This window comes from Astyanax mexicanus, chromosome 16 (assembly GCF_023375975.1).
Source record: "Astyanax mexicanus isolate ESR-SI-001 chromosome 16, AstMex3_surface, whole genome shotgun sequence".
In the NCBI taxonomy this organism is placed as follows: domain Eukaryota; kingdom Metazoa; phylum Chordata; class Actinopteri; order Characiformes; family Acestrorhamphidae; genus Astyanax; species Astyanax mexicanus.
In genome coordinates this window covers 15,569,200-15,591,463 of record NC_064423.1, presented here as the reverse complement: position 1 = coordinate 15,591,463, position 22,264 = coordinate 15,569,200, and the positions used below count along the sequence as shown (strand labels likewise).

The following is a 22,264-nucleotide window of genomic DNA, read 5'->3' as shown; positions in this document are numbered from 1 at the left end:
GATCCTGCGTTAATAATAAGGACAATAAGGTTAACATATAATTCCTTTATCCAAGTACTTAAGTTGAAGCCAAGAGTATACAGTATATTCATGTTGAGCAGACTTTGTATGATTCACTCCCCTTTTTTCTTTTCTTTCTTTTTATTTTATCCTCCCATGCATAAGTTCAGCTACAAAACCATACTAACAGTTATATATTCCCATCAAGTACAGACTGTAAGCAATAGTTAATGGACTCAATTAAAATTATAACCTATAATGTTAAAGGTCTTCATAGTCCTATAAAAAGGAAGAAAATTCTAAATCAGTTAAAACAAGCAAACTGCCAAATAGCATTTTTACAGGAAACTCACCTATCTGATAGTGAACATGATAAGCTTAAAAAATCCTGGGCAGACAAAGTATATTATTCATCACATAAGTCGGGAAGAAAAAGGGGTGTATCTATTCTAATTCATAGGCAAGTTAATTTTACACTATCATCAATACATAAAGATACAGAGGGGCGATATATTTTGATAAATGGATGGATTGATGGCACCGAAATATCTCTTATGAATGTATATGCACCAAATGAGGATGATCCTGAATTTATTAAGGTAATTTTCAGCAATGTGATAAAGTATAGCTCTGGGCTTTTAATGATGGGAGGGGATCTAAATTGTGTTATGTCACAGCATATGGATAAACAACCCAAATCGGAAGGTCATCTTCAAAAAATGAGTAAAATGCTTAGACATCAATCTCTTGAATTAGGTCTTGTGGATGTGTGGAGAAGTAAATATCCACGAAATAGAGACTTTACATACTACTCTTGTAGACATTCATCCTATTCCAGAATTGATTATTTCTTCACCCCAAAAGTAGAATTGCATAGAGTAGTGGACATAGAAATATTACCTATTACTATTTCTGATCATTCACCCATGGCACTTAATTGGGATCTAGGCCAAATACCAACCTCTAAACAGTGGAGACTTAATGCTTCTCTGCTCAATGATAAGGAGTTTACCACTTTCATTACTGCAGAGCTTAATTTCTACCTAAATACTAATAACACACCAGGAACATCACCTCTTATACTGTGGGACTGTGCTAAGGCATACATAAGGGGCCGTATTATTTCATATACTTCTGCTAAGAAACGAAATATGAGTGCCAAGCAGCAGGACTTAGAGGAAAAAACAAGGGAATTGGAGAAACATCATAAACGAAATGCTTATCCTGATCTCATTAAAACTCTTAGGGCCAGTTGTTCAAAGGAAATCTGATCGGATTTTGGTTATCGGATTGGATCAAATCTGAAAAATGGGTTGTTCAAAAGGAAAAGAAGCATTCTGAAATCGGATCAGATCACGTAATCCAATCCTAGTTTGTAAATGGATCAAACCTTCAGTTTCTGTTGTTCAAAACTTTTCAGTAGGATTTGGATAACTTTGATCCTAAAAAACAGGATTACCCTGATCCCAACAAGGGGTAGGATTTCAAAGTGGATTTCATGAAGAAAATGTGGTAAAACTTTAAAATCAAAGTTTTAAAGTAAAAAAAAAAATACATTTGTACAATTTAGTGTATATACTTTTATTTCTGTTTTGCACTTGACCTGTTTAACTGTTACAGTGATAGAGTAGACATTGGCTACCAATTAAGCCTTTTTCTATAGTAACGTAAAAATAAAAACAATCTTGACCCCATTAAATAAACCCCTCAAAAGATTTCAATAACAAACAAAAATAATAAATTGATTTTTTTTCATCTACGTCACTGTCATTCATCACTGTATATTAATGTCAAAGAAACATTCATCAGATATGAAGCTGTCAAAAATTATTTCGAACAATTGCAAAGAACACCAGAGTTTGTTCTGGTTCTTCAACAGGCTCAGGTGCATCATAAACATCACAGAGAGGGACATTGCGTCTGGTAGCAACATTGGGCAGGACAATACATGCAAGTGTTATGTTGCATGCTCCCTGTGGTTCGACTCGCAAATAGTTAAGTCATGCAAAGCGTCTCTGCAGAACTCCATTTAAACGCTCAATTGCTCGTATTGTTTTGCAATAAGCAGTATCTTGTTACTGCAAGAAAAGGAGTCATCAATCCCCGTTTGTTGGTTCTTCTATCTGTTTTTTAAATAGCTGGTAATCCAGATTAGCTAATCCTGAAAACTGTGTTTCTGGATCAGGTTGATCCAATCCAATATTGCTTTGAAAAACTGGCTTAAAAGTAAGACAGATCACCTGATCCTGGATAGCAAAAAATGTGATTACCAAATCTGGATAATTTTGATCCGGATTACATTTTTTGAACAACTGGCCCTGTAAAATGCACACAGAGAACTTAATAGTCTATTATCAGAGAGGATTGAGGGAAATTTAAGATTTACTAATCAGCGATACTATGAATATGGTAACAGAGCAAGTAAATTATTGGCATTTACATTAAAAAAACAGCAATCATCTAATATAGTACAAAAAATAAAATCTAGTAACTCTGGATTCCACACAAAGCTTGCAGAGTGCTTTGCAGAGTTTTATGAATCTCTTTACAAAAATTTGGAAACTTGCTCTGATGATATGCAAATCGAAACATTTTTAAAAGACATAGAACTGACAGAATTAACAGACTCAATGGCTGAGGAATTGGATGAACCAATAGAGGAATGGGAAATCAAGGAAGCAAATTCTGCTCTAAAAAATAACAAAAGCCCTGGGCCTGATGGATTTATTAATGAGTTTTATAAAACTTTTAAAGATATCTTATCCCCCTTATTATTAAAGGCATATCATCAGTCGCTAGAGTTAAAGACAATGGCCCCTTCCTGGAAGGAAGCAACAATAGTGGTAATACATAAAGAGGGCAAAGATCCTACTGAATGCCAGTCCTATAGGCCAATATCGTTATTAAATGCAGATTTGCGCATCTTGACAGGAATCTTGGCCAGACGGGTCAGTAAAATAATTCCCAAAATTATCCACCCAGATCAGACTGGTTTTATTACTGGAAGATACTATGGAGATAATATTAGACGACTACTCAATATAATGTCCCACCAAAAAAATCTAGGAGAAGAAGCAATAATTTTATCATTAGATGCCCAAAAGGCTTTTGATAGAGTATCGTGGCAATATCTATTCCAAACTTTAAAGCGTTTTAATTTCGGCACTAATTTTACAAATTGGATACAAACACTCTACTCGGATCCACAGGCTGCTGTCAAAGTTAATGGATACAGGTCAGATAAATTTACACTGGAGCGTGGATGCAGACAAGGCTGTCCTCTCTCGCCCCTTCTGTTCGCTATTAGTATTGAGCCACTGGCACAGCTTGTCAGAGATAGCAATAATATTAAGGGAATAACAATAAATACAGAAGAGCATAAACTATCTCTATATGCGGATGACGTACTACTTTATTTGACAGAACCAACTACAACAATACCAAATTTAAAAAGTCTTATTCTGCAGTATGGATATTATTCAGGATACAAAATTAACGTGGAAAAAACAGAAGCAATGGACATTAATGGTAGAATACCACAAAGTGTAAAACTCCAAAGTGGATTTAAATGGCCTACAGAGGGTATTAAGTATCTAGGTATATATATCCCTATGTCCACGCAAAATTTATATGATGCCAATTATAAGAAAATAACCCGGAGAATTAAAAATGACCTGAATCGATGGTCTACACTTCCTCTCTCTTTGCTAGGTCGTATTGAAAGTATACGTATGAACATATTGCCCAGACTACTTTATTTATTTCAGATGCTGCCTATTGAAATTCCAAAGTCCTCATTTGATTATTGGGATAAACTGATCTCCCAATTCATATGGCAGAGAAAGCGCCCAAGAATTAGGCTTAAAATGTTACAACTGTCTAAGTCAGATGGTGGTCTAAAACTTCCTAACTTGAGATATTATTTCTGGGCTGCACAGATAAAACCTTTAATAATGTGGATTAAGAATAGCACATGGACACGATGGCTTAATTTTGAAAAATGCTTGTGCCCGGAACCCCTAAAAAATCTGCCATTTATGGATACTTCTGTAAAAGAGATGGGAGAATGGACAGCAATAACCCTAAAGATATGGAAAAAAATACAAACGCTATTTGGCCTACCCAAGACAATATCATCTTTAACAAATATTGGACATATGAAGACGTTTACACCAAATTGTCTGGATGCAGGGTTTAAAAAGTGGTCGGAGCATGGATTAAGTGAAATACATCAAATATTTAGTGATGGAAATCTTAAGACGTTTGAACAGTTAAAAATGGAATTTGATCTCTTAAAAACAGACTTTTTTAGATACCTGCAATTGAGACATTTCTTAACTACACATAAAGAATGGGAAAAACTCTTAAAACCTAGCCTAATAGAAAAATATTTAATTGAGTCACAAAAGGGAAGGGAGGGGCGAATAATAAGTAAATTATATCAGTTATTCTTGTCAATGAATCTAGATAGCTCTTCAAATATTAAACAGAGATGGGAATTAGAAATAAACATAGATATAACACAGGACACATGGAAGGAAATATGTACAGAGGCAAATTTAGTGACAAATTCAAATACGTGGAGGGAATTCAAGTGGAAAGTAATCACTAGATATTTTCGAACACCTGCAATTTTATCAAAGATGGGCCCAACACATAGTAGTGTGTGCTGGAGACACTGTGGAACACAAACTGGAAATCACACTCACATATTCTGGCTCTGCCCTAAACTACAGATTTTTTGGAAGGATGTGTGTGATGCTCTTAAAGAAGTGTTCCAACAGGATATCCCACAAGATCCTACAGTGGCATTACTGGGAGTTATTCCCGATGGTGTGGTCGGGAGGTCCAAAAAATATTTACTTGGAATATTATTTACAGTAGCTTTGAAATGCATTACAATTAAATGGATGAACCCAGGCCCCCCAACATACAATCTATGGATACAAAAACTGTGGGATGTCTATCAGATGGAACAAATAACATATACACTAAGGCTTCAAAAACGGATCTTTACCAAGCGGTGGGGCCCTGTTGAGCATCTAATTATACAATAAGGAATTTTACTATGTGTATTAGCGGTACCATTGATCCTTGCGGTCCATCTCTTATTTGTACATTTCTTTTTGAATGCTCAGTGTGTATGTGGCTGTGAACTATTCAGGAGTGGATTTTTATTTATTTATTTATTTATCTTTCTTTTTATTGCATTCATCTTGTACTTTTTATATACTGCCTAAAATTGATGTGAATAATGCAAAATACTGGAGAAAGGAATGTATAGAATTGTATTTGTATTATATTATATTGTACTATGTAAAAAAAAATAATAATAAGTTCAAAAAAAAAGAAAGAGAGACAAAAAAAAAAGGTGGAAGAGAGAAGGAGAGAAAGGGAGAAAGACGTAAGAAATTAAAAAAGTGAAAGAGTGAAAGAGAGACGTAGAAGGAGGGAGAGAGGGAAGTGAGGGAGGGAGAAAGACAGGAGAAAGAAAACAGTGAGACAAATGAGACAAAGAGAGAAAGACGTTTGCAGGAGAGAGATAGAGAGAAGGACGGAGAGAGAGGGAGTAAGAGAAAGAGACACTGTCTGTATATTAAATATAAAGCAGTCATTTCATCCCTGCAACAGGGCTCCGGCCTGTCCTCTTCTGCCTAAGGCACACACACACACACACACACACACACTTAAAGATCATAAGAGCTGAAAGTGCACTTTTCTCTGCGCTGCCCCGATCCGCACACTCAGCACCTTTCACACCCCTCCCCTCGTACAGCCCACAACCAATTTGCCATGAAAAATGTTCAGGGTCTAAAATCTTAATGGCGCAATTAGTCTCGTTTTGGGTAGATTTACGGCAGCACTTGACTCAGCCGCCTCAATTACATCTTTGCTAAAATTCAAGGATAATACGGCCGTGCATCTCAAACACTAAGAGGTAGTGGGCGGGGCTCCACCTCTAAAAGTTACCCTTCGTGAGGACTGCTCGGGCCACTCTCCGAGCTCTCTCTTACTTCCTCACACGTCCCTCCCTTAGCTGTGTTTCTATCCTCATCTCTCCCTGTTTTTAACCACAGCTTTAACCACAGTTTACTTTCCCCACCATCAGATTCAAGTATTCACAATGAAACCTAAAAGAGTAGAAGGTTTGTAATGTAGTGTACTGTAATGTACAGCATCAAATTAGAAAAAAGTTGGAAAGTATGGAAAATGCAAAAAAAAAAAAAAAAAAAATCAGCATGTGGTTTCACATTGTTTTGTTCAAAATAGGGCTGAACTAATGATTATTTTGGCAGTCGACTAATCTAATGATATTTTTTTTAATTATTCGATTAGTCAGCGATTATTTCTTCAATACCCTGCATCTCTAAAAACGATTAAACAGCTGAACATGAGGTCTTCAAAGGCATTTAAATATCTAGATGTTGTTTAAACGTGAAAAGTACCAGTGCTGGGTGGTAAAACGGTTTAATCGGTATACTGCAGGGTGAACTTGAGCCGGTATGCGTTTCTCTCATACCACCACACCACTAGAGGGCTCAGCAGAGCGCTGTGCTGAACAGCACTGTCAAAAAAAGAAAGTCAAACGCTGGTGTTGCAGAGAAATCAGAACACCTCCTGCGGCTGTTTTTACTGTAGGAGTGTTTTATCCCAGTAAAATAAAGCAGTAACTATAGTCGTTTTAAATATATTAATACTGTAGCTTGAAGGATGATTTAAATGCATTTGTTAACTGGAGAAATAAGGGAATTGTAGCTGATTTAAATACTGTAATTCCTTTAATGGCTTCAGGAATAACATAGAAAATTGATTTTAAACTTGTATCTAACTTAAGAAATAGAGCTTTTGAGAAATATCTCTTTGAATACTTCAACATTGAGGAAATGTTTTAGGTTTGTTTATAGTGTTTATGTAAAGCTGTGTTAAATTTGTTGGCTTATCAATTTTTAAGGTCTATTATTTACATTCTTCAGCTATTTTTCACCAAAGTAAACCCAATACTAATCAAAGCCTTAATTTAAAGCCTCAATTATATGTACTCCTAACTGTATAGCAACTCACAAACCTATATTAAAGCCCAGTCATGCAAAAAAAAAAAAAAATACCAGAGTCTTGGAAAATACAGTGATATACATTTTTGGCCATACCACCTAGCACAAGAAAGTACTAATATTTAGTGAGTAAATGTAGTCCGTTGTGTTTGGGCTCTTTTAGACTTGTGAGACATATACCCAAATTAATGATTAGTCGACAATATTATTTGTAGTCGACAAATTGAAATAATCGGCATTGACAGTCAATTATATCGACTAATCGTTGCAGCCCTAGTTGAAAAGATGCACAGATGTCCCTGGATAAGACAGTAATCTTTTTTTTTTCGTTAACGTAAAGCTTCTGTTTTGCACAGGAAAGTTTTAAGTGCCATTTGTAAAATGTGACTCTGAATGTGGCATCTGAGATGGACCAATGGTGAAGGTGGACTGATAAATCACTATTTCAACACCTAAAAGCCTTGCTCTTGATTTGTAACCTGGCATACTCAAATAGTGTGAACAATTTTAATCCATGAATTGTGGTAATCAAGTTTAAATAAAACTGTTAACAGGTAGAAGATAACAGTAATTTAACAATAGCATTGGTGTTAATTGGTGGTACCTTGGGCACAGGTAGCTGAGAGTGGGTGAGGGAGTGTTCCTGTAGATCTACTGCATGTTCCACACTGCTTCTCTCCTCAGCCTGGAGTCAAAAAACACACAAAAGAGGTTCAGAGACACTGGAAAATGTTCTCAATCCTTTATTAAGAACTTTATGAGATTCAAAATCCAAAACTGGAAATTCACAATTAACTGAAAAAGCGCATTTCTTGAAGGCTTGAATGTGGGTTAAGCATTTTTTATTTGGTTGCTCTAGTGTTGACATTACAAGCCACATAGCTTAAATCCTGATTTGGCTATTTTGACGGTTTACATTCACAAATATAAGTGACCTGTATCTGTGTGTAATGTGAACAAATCTGATACGTGTATTTATATATCAGAACACTGAATGAGAAGGAGGAAAACACTAAATGAGAAGGTGTGTCCAAACTTTTGACTGGCACTGTATATAACAACCTATACCTTATTGTCCAGATATGGAGCTTTTCGTTCTAATTTTCCCAACATTCATAGTACTATATTATACACAAAAAAGCCATTAAACCAAGCTGAACTGCTTGTTTTGTTGCACCAGGAGTGGCATAACATTATCCAAAAGCAGCATGTAAGACTGGTGGAGGAGAACATGCCAATATGCATCAAAACTGTGATTACAAAACAGAGTTATTCCACCAAAGATTGATTGAACTTCTGAAACTTTATGAATATGAACTTGTTTTCTCTGCATTATTTGAGGTCTGAAAGCTCTGAATCTTTTTGGTTATTTTGGCCATTTCTCATTGTCTGCAAACAAATGCTCTAAATGACATTTTTATTTGGAATTTGTGAGAAATGGTGTCTGTAGTTTATAGAATAAAATAACAATGTTCATTTTACTCAAACATATACCTATAAATAGCTAAATCAGAGAAACCGATTCAGAAACTGAAGTGGTCTCTTAATTTTTTACAGAGATGTATAGTGCAGTCAGTGCAGTCCTGTTAATTCTTTCCTTTGCTTTATTTTCCTTCTCCTTTCTCTAGTGTCCAAATAAATCCAAACAGAGTACGTCTGTACTGCCAACAAAGTCTCTACAGTGCTCTAACGGGAGACGGAGAGCGAGAAAAGTTAAAGAAAAGAGCAGCTGCACATTTAACTGCCTGTATCAACATTCCCTATCACTCCCTATTGACTGAATCCTCCTCAGGGTGCTTGTGTGGGGCCTTGTTCTTACCCCCAGAGGCTTCTTGATGCCCAGGTAGACCTTTCCCGCTGGAGCGGCCTTCAGCACCTCCACGGCCTGGGTCAGAGTGCAGCTGTCCAGGTGGGTGTCGTTTACAAACACCAGCTGGTCTCCTGGCAACAGGCCCCCGTGACTCTCGGCAACCCCGCCGGGCACCAGCGAGCGGATGACTATCACCGAGCGTGCAGTGTCCAGAGGGTCCTGCAGAGGGCAACACAGACCACAGCAAACATGTTCAGACTCACACACACACACACAGGGAAAAAAATCAAAAGAGGAGTACACCTTCTATGTAGATGATTAGAGATAGAAAAATTAATCTCTTCTCATCTCTTTTTTTTTTTTAGGTCAAAAACAAAAAGAGCCTCGTACTAAAACCCAATAAGTCCTAATAAGTAAAGTATAAAAAAACTTAAACTTAATTAACACTGTGTTATCATTTCTTCAACAGAAATAAAATGAAAGAAGAAAATGTTAAATATTTAAATATTATCATTTTATTAAAAGGTACTTTTACTTTTTATAACTTTTCACATAAACAATATAGAAATTATACATCCAACCAGTTTAATCAGAGTTTCCAGCCTCAGAAATTAAGTAACACACAGCACCCCAGATAAGAGTCTTCTAAATGATTCACAGAATATTTTATGTGTTTCTTCATAGTCTGAAGGACTTCAGTATTTATTTACAATGTAGCAAAAAAAAATAAAAGTTTATATATACATTATATATATATATATATATATATATATATATAGCAGTTCGACAAGACGCGGTGGCTGACTTCACGTGTTTAGAAAAGGCTCCTGGTGTGTTGGGGCATCACTAGTGATTGGTTGGGTAATTGGCAATATATATTGGGGAGAAAATGGGGGAAAAACATTAGAAATAAAATAAAAAAAAAAAAAAAGCACAATCGAAAGTCGAAAGAGGGCCTGTCTCGACTCTAATGAAGAGAAGAGCGCTGCTGAGGCGACGGAACACAAAGCAAACTCTCACTCTTCCTCTCACTGGACCATGTGTCACGGTATCAATCATGATTCAGGCAAGCTGTGCCATAAAACCGCAATTCAGCTTCGATTTGATGTCTCTCACAATATATTTGATGACCCATATGGGCAGCTTTTATGTGACGAGCGACAATATAAAAGTGATTAACAAGTGGTTATTTAAGTATAAAAGCTAAAGCAGGCACAGTATCATTAGCGCGCACTTCCTTCCCACCATACAGGGAAATATTTACGATCCTCATCATCCTTTTTGGGATGGACAGCAGAAGAGACAATCCTCCATATCTCTTGAGTTTATGCCAATGATTGCAGAAAAGCATGGACAACAACTTTCCACTACCTACTAAGCCAAAATTGTCAGCCATGTTAAATTTGCACCCAAAGTCTGGGGAGTAGAGACCAGAGGCAGAGTTAGACTCAACAACTTATTTAGTAGGCTGTCCCTTCCTCTGAGAACGTGCATCCCAGACTGCCTTCATTGAGTTTCACTGAGAAAAGTGGATTTTTCCATTTTATAGGAACTGTATAGCACTTTTACACCAAAACCAGTTCTGTTCAGGCTCATAGAAACCGTGGTGCTTTTCAGAAAACCAGCCCATGTCTGCACTAGTTTTGGTGGAACTGTCAAAATGTCACATCATATGTCATCAACAGAGGTGGCTGCACAGCAGCAGTAAGCAATGTGGTCAATTCGGTTCCCACTATAAACAAAAGTTCCTGGTTCCCGAACCTACTTTTGTGGGTGAAAACTTGTGAATGGTTCCACAGTTCCAGTTCCACAGCGGTGGAAAAGCTAGTATCTAGTATAGAGTGTCTGTTTATGTAACCAACATCTCAACACCACCCAACATAATCAATTACAGCATGTTTAAAAACTAGCTAGTTTTAAAGCCAGACATCTCCAATAAAGCTCAGCTACTCCCAGTAAACAGAAAGGTTCTGTTCCTGCCAAGGCTGTAACTTTCTTTACTCCTTACAATACAGCAGAATAATGTTTTTTTGCATTATTTTGTCCTATTATCATGTCTTCCATTCCTTCCTGCATGTTGTGAGTACAAATCCTGTTTCTAGCTTTTTCTATTGTTTTAAAACGATTTTAAAGTTTAAATTCTCTGAAATATTTGAGTTTAGGAATTGGTATTAGAATTTCCCTTATGGGCGAGAAATTATACTTTTTACCACTCCCACACTGCAGTAAAAACAAATCCTGCTTTGAGAGCACCCACATGGACAGCTGTACACATGCATTTGCTGACAAGCTGAAACAGCAGCAGAATTTGCAGTAAAAACACAACTCAGGCTACGCATTATTATTATTATTATTATTATTATTATTATTATTAAATACAGTATTGATGGGAAGTCTCATACAGCTCCACCATAGAGTTCCAGCCCTTAACAAAAATGACAGCATCACAGTTAGTGTATCATCAACATGCTTCTGAAGTTGCTATATTTGAGTAAAAATGCTGCATAATGCCGCTCTAATAACTAAAAGAGTCAATTACGACATCCCCAAATGACCCATATACACAACGACGTGGATGTTAATGAGGATATTAATTAAAGCAATCTCTCTTCCTCTGTATCTGTATCTCTCCTCTCTCCACAGGAGAGCAGAAGAGGCCTTGGCCGTGACCCGAGATCCACACAGACTGAATCACGCTCTGATTGGGTGAGACAAGTGGCTTTACCCTTCTGGACAGCAGTAGGGAGTTCAGGAGAGCCTGGCTGACCGTCCAGAGCCATTACAGGCTTCTGATTACAGAGTTAGCAGAGAAAAGCAATCTCAGAGAGAGGGGTGAACCCAGGCCTGCTGAGAGAAAGAGGACAATAAACCCAGAAAAAGAAAGAGAGAGAGAGAGAGAGACAACACGAAACAAGAAAGCCGATAGAGAGAAGACAAGGATTGAGAAAGCTAGCTAGAGAAAATTAAATTAAATTAAATAAAATTAAGATTTTCCTTTTTATAGAATTACGAAAAGAAGAGGAAGCTTTAAAAAGGTGAGATAGAGAACAAATAAATAACAGGAATGTGAGAGAGAAATAGTGATGGGGAGGGCAAAAATTAATAAAAGGAGAGCATAAAGAAAAGTAGAGAAAGATTTAAAGAATACAGAAATGTGAAAGAAAGAGCAAGAGAGAGAGACAATATAAGAAAAGACTGAAAATAAAAAAACAGAAAGAGAGAGGATAAGAGAGAGAGAGAGAGAATAACAAGAAAGCCAAATGAGAGAGGATAAGCATAGAGAGAGAGGAAGAGAAAAAAGATAGATTAAAATGAAGATTTTTTTTTTAAGTAGACATAATACAAGAAGAGGAAGCTTAAGAAAAAGTGAGACAGAGAAAAAATTTAATGACAAAAAAATTAAACAGAAAGAGTAATTGTGAAAAAAAGGAAATGAATAGAATGAGAGAATAAAGGAAACCAAAGAAAGTGAGAGAGAACCCAGAAATGTAAAAGAAAGAGCAAGAGAGAGAGAGAGAGAGAGAGAGAGAGAGAGAGAGAGAGAGAGAGAGAGAGAACCTGATAAAAGACTGAGAATAACAAAAAAGTAAGAGACAGAAAGAGAGAGAATAGGAAGAGAGGATATGAAGAGAGGATAGAGAGAGAGAGAGAGAGAGAGAGAGAGAGAGAGAGAGAGAGAGAGAGAGAAAGAAAATAATAAAAAAGCAGAAAGAGAGAGGATAAGAATCAAGGTTGAGGGAGAGAAAAGAATAGACAAAAGATTTTTAATAGATGTAAGAAATGAAGGGTAGAAAATAAAGAATAACAAGAAATTGAGAGTGATGGGGAGCTTAAAAAAGGAGAGAAAAAAGAAAACTAAAAGAGAAAAATAATACAGAAACATGAGCGTAAGAGCAAGAGAGAGAGAGAATCTGAGATAAGACTGAAAATAACAAAAAAGTAAAAGACAGAAAGAGAGAGAATAGGAAGAGAAAGTCAAAGAAATGTAAAAAGGTGAAAGAGAAAAATAAAATAAGAAATTGAGAAAATAAGAGTGAAGGGGAGAGAGAAAGAAAACAAAGAAAAGGAGAGAATAAAGAGAAGTAAAGACAAAATATAAAAACATGAGCAAAAAGGAGAAAAGAGAGTGTGCGAGAGAAAAACAATTGGAAGTAGAGAGTGAGTGAAATCTAAAAAAAGAAAAAAAAATCTGAAGAAACTGAGAATAACAAGAAAAAGGGGAAAAGTGAGAGAGTGAAACACAGATATATGGATAGACAGAGAGACAGACAGTTATATGGATGGACAGACAGATGCAGTAAGGAGAAGCAGTAGGTGGGGGGTGCAGGGAAAGTTGGGGGATTTGAAGTTCCACTCCAGCTGGCTCTTTGGGAGGACACTGGCTGCATTGTCCGGCCAGCGTTCCGCAGCCAAGCGCTCCTCATCCACCCGCTCTCATCCCACATGGCCGGTGATGTCAGCAGTGCAGCTGGAAAAAGCAGAGCGAGGGGAGCGGAGCGGCACACACACACACACACACACACACACACACACACACATAGCGTTGCGATACAGTATACTACTTAAGTAATTTTCTTTTATTTTTCTATAGACAGGAAAGCATACATTTATTTTTTTTATCTTTTTGTAAAATCCCCCCAAACTTTCTTTTAATTATATATATTTTTTTCTTTATTGATGCTTCATTGATACATACTTTGACAACAATATTATCATTACAATCATGTCAATAAAGATTTTCTTCTATTATATTTTTTGTCTTCTTCTCACAATGCCCACAGTACCTAAAAACATTGTATAAACACTAATAAACAATAAAGCTAAATTGGTCCTCCGAAGAGGGGCGGAGGTGGCGGGCAATAAATAAATAAATGAATAAATAAATAAAGATAGAGATAGAGACAATTGGAATATGGTTTCAGTGCAGGGCCACAGAATTTTTATTGAATTTTTCAATTAAAATTTTGCACCTCCTTACAACAGTATGTTCCTAATTCCTAATATAATTCATTAAATTTTTAGATTTGTAGTTGAGTTACATTCTCCAATGTAAAAATATTTTTTTTGTTTGGTTTTCCAAGTCAAAACTCACATTTATTTTTAATGTTCACATTCAATCATGATCAACACCAACCAAATGAATTAAGATTATTATATTAATTATTTACTATTATATAAAATAGTAAACATAGAAGGAAAATGAAAAGACAAAGACAGACTCCCACAACAAAGGGGAATACTGTAGAGAAAAAAGGGAGAAGTAAAAATAAGAGAAAAGTAAAAAATAATAAGAATAAGTAAAGAATAAAGTGAAAGACTAATATGATGAAAACAAAGAAAACAATGAAAATATAGGAGGAAGGATAGAAAGAGAAAGAATGAGAGTGAGAGTGCAAATGAGGACATGCACGGGTAAGAGTAAAAAAGGGAAAAGGAAAGTGGGAGATAGGTCAGAAGGATATGTGAGGGGAAGAAAGAAAGAAAGAAAGAACAGAATGTAAGAGAGAGATCGAAACCAGCAGAAAGAAAGAGATTCTCTGATGAACAAGAGTTTAAGAGCGCAAGCTTGTAGAGTGAGAGAGAGAAAGCCAGAGAGAGAGAGAGAGAGAGAGTGACAGAGTGAAACTGACAGAAAGGGAGGAGGGAGAGTATCTGACAGACAAGAGATACAGTTAAAGCTTGTAGAAAGAAAAAGAGTAAGAGAGAGAGAAAGAAACCGCAAAAAAAGATAAAGAAAGAGAGAGAGGGTATCTGACGGTCAAGAGATATAGATCAAGTTTACTGAATAAGAAAGAAAGAGGGAGGGAGAGACGGAGAAAGAGATTCTCGCAGACAAGAGATGTAGAATGAGAGAGAACAAGTAATAAAGAGAAGCAGCACAAGAAAGAAAGAGACGAAGAGAAAAGAGGAAAAGAGAAAAAAGAAAGGACGAGTGAGTGAGCAGGACCATGTTCTGTTTTGCGCTGGGGTTTCTGGCTGAGTGCAGCTTTAATTTAAGACTCTATATATCCCAGAGCTGCCGTGTGTGTGCGTGTGTGTGTGTGTGTGTGTGTGTCCTAGAGATAGGACTGATCCAATACAATATCAGTATTGGGACCGATATAGTAATAATCTAACGAATCGGATATGGAGCGACCACGGCCAATCCAATTACTGATCCATATTCCAGTCCGGAGCTTGACCTGGACAATAAACCCGATAATGTTAACAGAATGTGCATCACTGATCCGGATTCCAGTTCCACAGTTTACCCTGAACCCCCAGCAGCTTCAGTCTGCAGCTGACTGAGTAAAATTAAGCTGTTTCTCAAAAAAAAATATTTTGATTGTCTGAAGATTTTTCACTTTAGAAACCCCGGACAGCAGAAAAGCTACACGTAATATTTGTAAATTCAGCGTCAAAGGGGTGAACAGATTAACACCTGCAGTCTGTTAGCCTAGCTAGCACTGAACCCACAGCAGCTGCATTCTGGTGTTGTAACGGTATTAACTACAGACTGGAGTAAACTATAGTCATAATTCACATATCCTATAAAACTACAGGATCTACAAACACTAACCAGCACAAACACACACATCTGTTATTAAAAACAGTGATAATTTAGTTCAGAAATATAGTTAGCATCGCCAGTAAGCTGTTAGCCATCTCCATTAACATCTGCAGTCTGTTAGCCTAGCTAGCACTAAACCAACAGCTGCATTCCGGCATTGTGAATGTAATAAGTAAATATCTCACGTGAACTAAAGCCATAATCCACATCAAATATCAAACCACAGATCCTACTCGCTCTAACTAGCACCAAGAAACCAATCTGTTATTAAAAAACAGTGACTAATTCAGCTCAGAAATACAGTTAGCGTCGCCGGTTAGCCATTAGCCATTGCAGCTAATCCACTACGCTACATGTCAAAATAAAAGTCTCCTGCGCAACCAGTGCAAAAAAATTAGTCTAGAGCCCTGTATTTAATATTTAACATATTTAATATTTAACTTTTTTTATATTTAATAAAAATTAAAATATTTAATTTGAAAGAAAACTATTGTGTGTTTGTTATATAAAGTGTGTACAATAAATTACGCTGAAACCAACTTACATTAACTGCACATGTGTATACTCTTTAAAGGGCTGTGTGTTCTGTTTCAGCCTTATTATGTAACCTTACTCATAGTACTAATAATAAACAAAAAAAAGACCCTTTTATCTGTTTTTTTTATTGGTATTGGCAGTTTTATATCAGTTTTATATTGGAATCGGATCTAAGCAAAAAAAAAAAAAAGTGGATCGTACAATTACTAATCCGTTCTGGGTACTGATTTTTAGGGACGGACTACAGCGACAGACTCAGCAGCACAGCTCCTGCACTTCCACACAGTGTACCATTGCTGTTGGATTGTTTTGGCTTGTGTTGCTTTTCTTCTGTTTTGTCTGCGTTTTAATATCCAGTTCCAGAGGTAAAAATAACCACCCAGCCTCCATCTAAACCCATAAAGCATTTCCCAAAACCTGCCCTGCCCCGGCCTGGCCCGGCCCTGCTGTTATGTACTGCTCTGGCCTACATACTGAGGGAGGACCGTTTGGGCCGTGCTGGGGCTGATGGATGGGGCAGCGCGGGCCACTGGACCGTCTCACTGGACTCCCTGCAGGGAGGCGGGGGTTTTAGTGAAGGCAGCAGTGCCATCGGCGTCTGCTTGAGCAGATAAAACTGTCGGCTGTAAGCTGCGAGCTCTGCAGGGCCGGTCCTGCGTGTCGAGGGGTTAAAACTCCTCACCGCCGTGGTCTGGTTTCAGGTGCGCAGTAAATCTACAGTGTGAGCTGGAATCATCTGCTCCACAAATGCACAACGCTCAGCCTCCTCTTTAAATCTTGCTGAACCGAGTTCCAAGAACTCTTTCAACAGCCCCCCCCCTCTTTTCCCTCTTCTTCTGCCACCACCAGCTCCTTCTCCTCTGTCTTCTTGCTTGTATATGGAGGGAAACGGAGGACCGGATGGATCACCGGATGGATCGCCGTTCTCACAACGTGCATGACCAATCCCCTAGCAGTGACCGAAACCAACGTGATTACGGGAAATGCTGAAATCCCTCTTAACCCTTCCCCTGCTTAAAGCATGAGTACACTGCCTGCTTTATTTATTACACTGGAGTTTAAGTGAAACCTCAGCAAATATACCTCAATAAAAGCTGATATTACACTTTGAGATAATAATGTAATAATATTTAAAAACATACAGCTTTAGAAAAAATAAGAGAGCAATAAAATAGGATGAGTTTATTTGATTTTACCAAATTGAAAATCTCTGGAATATAATCAAGAGGAAGACAGATGAGCACAAGCCATCAAACCAAGAAGAAATGCTTGCACCAGATTTTTTGCACCAGAAGTGGCATTAAACTAATCCAAAAGCAGTGTGAAAGACTGGTGGAGGAGAACATGCCAATGTGCATAAAAACTGTGATTAAAAACAATGGTAATTTCACCAAATATTGATTTCTGAACTTTTAAAACTTTATGAATATGAACTTGTTTTCTTTGCACTATTTGAGGTCTAAAAGCTCTGCAGTGTTTTGTCATTTCAGCCATTTCTCATTTTCTATAAATAAATGCTCTAAATGACAATATTTTTATTTGGAATTTGGGAGAAATGTTGTCAAAAGTTTATAGAATAAAACAACAATGTTCATTTTACTCAAACATTTACCTATAAATAGCAAAACCATATATATATATATATATATATATATATATATATATATATATATATATATATATATATATATATATATATATATATATACATACACACACACACACACACACATATATATATATTTAAACTATGTATTCCACTAAGTAAAAAAAAAAAAGTACTTTGAAAGTATCCTCAAGTGATTGAAAAGACTATCATACAGTTAAAATTACTTTAAAATGGTTAAATGTAAGTATTATTTTCTTTGTCATGTCAATCCCTGTTTTTGTAAATGCTAAGCGACATTGAAAATGAGGGTTGCCCACATGTATTCCGAGTCAAAATAGAGTTAGGTTGATTAATTGATTGATTGAATTTCTTGGCTTCTTATTGGCTCCATATTATGAGAAGAACTGAAAGGATCCAGAAGTGCTGTTGCAAAGACAATCAAAAATGTGATCTATCTATCTATCTATCTATCTATCTATCTAATGGAAATCTGTACCTACTACTGTCTGAAAATTTTATTTAAGTCTTTGAAACCTCCTTTCACAAAAACTTTACTACTTTAGAAATAAAAGTAGTCAAAAAAAATCAATGCTCAATATTATTTGCATATAGCAAAATAATAACATGACATCCCTGTCAAACATAAGCCTATATAACTATTACCAATAAAAATATAAATTACAACAGAGGCAGAGCTTCTTATTCTTTGTGAACAAATTTAACAGATTAAAACAAAAGTGTTCCAACTAGGATATAGAATACAAGAAGCCTTTATATACGTAAAAGCAACAAGATGTTCCCGTCAAATAAACAAACCTACAGGCTTTATCAACTATGAATAACTTAGTTACAACATAAGCTATAAAAGTGCTTCAGTCAGTATAAGAAAAATATTGTATGTAGTGGAGTTGCCTGAAGTGGTGGAACAGATTAGATGTATTAACATTACCGCTGCTGGTCGGCTGCACTCTCCGGCACAATTTGCAGCAAAGCGGCAAGGGAGCGGACCCGCGGCCGAGGGAGCGGACCCGCGGCCGAGCGAGCGGACCTGCGGCCGGCCTCGAGGACCCGCGAGCGGACCCGCAGCCGGCCTCGAGGACCCGCGGCCGAGCGAGCGGACCCGCGGCCGGCCTCGAGGACCCGCGGCCGGCCTCGAGGATCCGGGGCAGACCGAACCGAGTCTACCTCGGATCCGCTCGTCCCGGCTCCGTTTGGCTCCAGCACGAGACATTTTTGCTGCGTAGCGAAGCGGACCCGAGCCTAGCCATTTTAATCTAGCCTTGCCTAGCCTAGCCTGTTTGGCTACGTGCCTGTGTGGTTACGTCATCACGTACTGACGTAGGCCAGCTACGGGGGCTGAATGTGTTGAGCTCTGCGGCGAGCTGACGCCAGTAAAAAACGCCTGTCCGTGATTCTAATACATATCGATATACCACAAAACTGATATCACCGTTATTGAAACATTTCTTATCGCGATAAATACCGATAGCGAATTATTGTCCAGGCCTAACCCAGAGTTAACTCTGTTGCACATGAGAAGTTAATCAGAGTTACCTGCCCCTTCAGAAACCACAGAAAAAATTAACAGCAATCCAGATAAGAGCCTTCTAAACACATCACAGAGTTGTTTGGTTTGTTCAACAGTTTTAAGTTATTACATGATTCCTTATGTGTTCCTTCATAATCTTTTAATATTTTAAATCAGTATTGATTTAAAATGTAGGGAAAAAAAGAAAAACATTGAATTAAAAGGTGTGTCCAAGCCTTTGACTCTTTTTTAAAAATTTATTTATCTCTATTTATCTTTTTCATCTATTTATCTAAGAGTAAAATGAACATATGTCCAATAGTTTTGCACCTTCTATTTATGGTAGAATAGGATGAAAGGCATAAGTGTTCCAACTAAAAGAGAAAACAGCATTCATTCATGCTCAGTTCCATCCAAGCGTCACAAGCCAGACAATGCAACCTATTAAAAACTAACCCGAAACCTAAATCATCTTCTTCCCAGCCTTCAGCACCTGAGATACACAGAGATCCTGAATCTCCATATCAGAAGAACCTGCACCAAGTAAAACCACAAGAACTCCATGTGCCAGTTATGGTGAAAAATTCCCATCTGGAAGACTCAGCATACGGTTTTAGCTGCACGCTGCAGTTCAATCAAATGCTTTCCGGCTACAGCAATCAAATTTCCCTTGGTCAGTTTCAGCCGCTCTGAAGCCTCAGGATAAATAAACAAGGAGCAAATAAATAATAAATCACAGCGGATGAATTATGCTGCTCTCTTAAAACATTCACACTAAACAGTGTATTGATGTGCAGGTAAAGCTATTGGAGCTGCCAAAAGAAGAGGAAAAATCCGAAATGCATGCTCGTACACTTCAACCTGCCCTTTTTTTCTTGGCAAGCGGGAAGCGCTGTGAATTATTTGCAGTGGAGGAAATATATTTGTATCCCCAGACAGTGGAGCTGTATATTTATAGAGAATTACTCCATAGTGAACATGTCCAGCGCTCGCATAATTTAACGCAGTTTGAAATGTTTCAGCCACAACATTAAAACCAACTGTCTAATATCGTATAGGTAACACTTACTCATCCAAACAGCTCAGAGGTTTCGAGGTGTGGACTCTACACGACCTGTCAGTCAATGTGTCCTGTAGTATATCACTAATCACTAATACTAACATTGGACATCCATGATCCTGCTGCAAGTTCTGAGATCTATTACTGCATCTCAGGAAAACCCCATAAAAGCTTCCTGATGTTGTGGATATGTTCTGATTTGGTCGTCTAGTCTAGTCTAGGGATGCACCATATATCGTTTGAGCATCCTCATCGCAATGTGTAGATGTGCAATAGTAACATTGCAGGAGGTGTGATGCCACCTAAGGCAATTAAATCAATCACGTCATGTTGCAATATTTTGATTCTTGACACAAGAAATAGATCCACAGTGTTGTAAATTTCTGAGTGAACAGCGCTGTCTCTGTCTCTGTGTGAGTGACAGGCTGCTGCTGCCCGAAAAGCGCAAGGGGAAGGGGGTGGTTGTAAACACGAGGTAACCGCATGGCCTCCACATGGCTGGGCACGTGCTTGTTAACACAGCGGCTGACAGCCTGATGAAAGCTGTGCCCCTCAGCCCGGCACAGTTTTCAAAAAACACTGCTCTCGCAAAACACGTTTTATCACTAAAACATGCTAAAACTAAATGCATGCTAGCAAACTAATGCTATGCCATATAATCTAGAGAAGAGAATATGCACTTGCAGTAACTTAATTTGTTCCTAATAAGCAATTGAGTAAAATGAGCAAATGAGTTTATAAATGTCTGATCTTTTTTTTTTTTTTTACTGAAATATATCCTTATGTTCTCAACCCAGAACAAAAGCAAATGTTATAGCAATGCAGACATAATTTATAAATCTTTTAAACGCATCACATTATTAGCAGGGATGCTAGTCTCTTTACTGTGTAAAAACTGTTCACTGTAAAAAAATCTAAAAATACAGGCAAATTTTATTTGCTTTTTTTAGTGAAACATATTGTTTTTTTTCCTAAAATTAAACCAATACTCAGAACATGTATTTAGTTACTATTTTTTTAATTTAAGGTCTCTAGCTCCATTCACCCCCACTCATAGAGGACACACTCGTGAGCCCCCTCTAAAGTTTAATATATATGATATTACGTGATATAACTGGGAAACAGAACAGAACATGCTCAGACTCGCCATTCAGACGATGAATTCTAGGCCAACACTTTTACACTTTGTCACTCATTGCCAGGTTCCACTAAAACAAGATACTTTATGTAATTCACTTCACCTGGCATTGGTTTAATGATATGGCTGTACAGGATGACTGTATTTGTAGTGTATGAGCATCTACAACATAAGAAACCTATTCTCTCTATTTGAAAAAGTAGGCTCATCTACTTCTTTGCTCCTTTATCACTCTATCACGCTGCAACGACAGCTCAAGCAAACACGAGATCACGAGGCCTGGTTACAATCATCCTTTCAATCCCCCTCTTGGCGCTACGAGAACCACCCACCGCCGGAAAGCTCCTCAATCACTCTCATTTTCAGAGCAGCACTACAGCATGACTTCATGCGTGACCTCGTTGTTGGAGGAGAAAAAACATACAGTAAAATTTAAGCGCTCAGAGAACCCGATCCTGCTTAAGGCGAATCCGTCTCGACCCGACCCTTCAGATCAGGTGTTCAGCTCAAGGGGTCTTCATTAATCTCCATCAGCGACATAACGCGAGCGCACTTCACCGAGGGAGTCCTTCACATTCATTCACGTGTTGCTGAAAACCATGGCATCACGCTTCTCACTGAGATCACACACACACACACAAAAAAAGAAGAAAAACCTGACACGAATGATTTGGCTGTCACCGTTTTTTGGCACTCCTGCAGTTAGGGGTGTCACTTAGGGGAGAAAAACACCGAGTGTCTGGCTGTCAGTCCCGTGGCGTGCTCCCATCAATCTAGCTATGGTTACAGGGTTGGCTTGCACAGCCCCAGACTAGTGTGGTAACTCGAGCTGATTGGAGCAAACAGGTGACAGAAGGAACAAGGAAGACAGACAAAGAAGTCTTGAGCATAGTGACGGGCAATAAGGGATTTTTATGATATACAATAATTAAAATACTATATTTTTCATAGTAAAGTCACTCCACTGAAGTACAGCGTTA

At 37.6% G+C, this 22,264-nt stretch overlaps 1 protein-coding gene across 3 annotated transcripts in view; it reads right to left on the bottom strand.

Annotated features, from left to right (window-relative positions):
- Positions 1-22,264, bottom strand: part of patj (PATJ crumbs cell polarity complex component) — a 210,094-nt gene that overhangs the window by 144,547 nt on the left and 43,283 nt on the right. For all 3 annotated transcript variants that reach the window (XM_022669623.2, XM_049465996.1, XM_049465995.1), the window contains exons 20-21: positions 8,872-9,081; positions 7,657-7,737 (exon numbers count right to left, since the gene is read on the bottom strand). In XM_022669623.2, the coding sequence (XP_022525344.2) occupies positions 7,657-7,737; positions 8,872-9,081 (291 nt within the window). The remainder of the gene's footprint in view (positions 1-7,656; positions 7,738-8,871; positions 9,082-22,264) is intronic.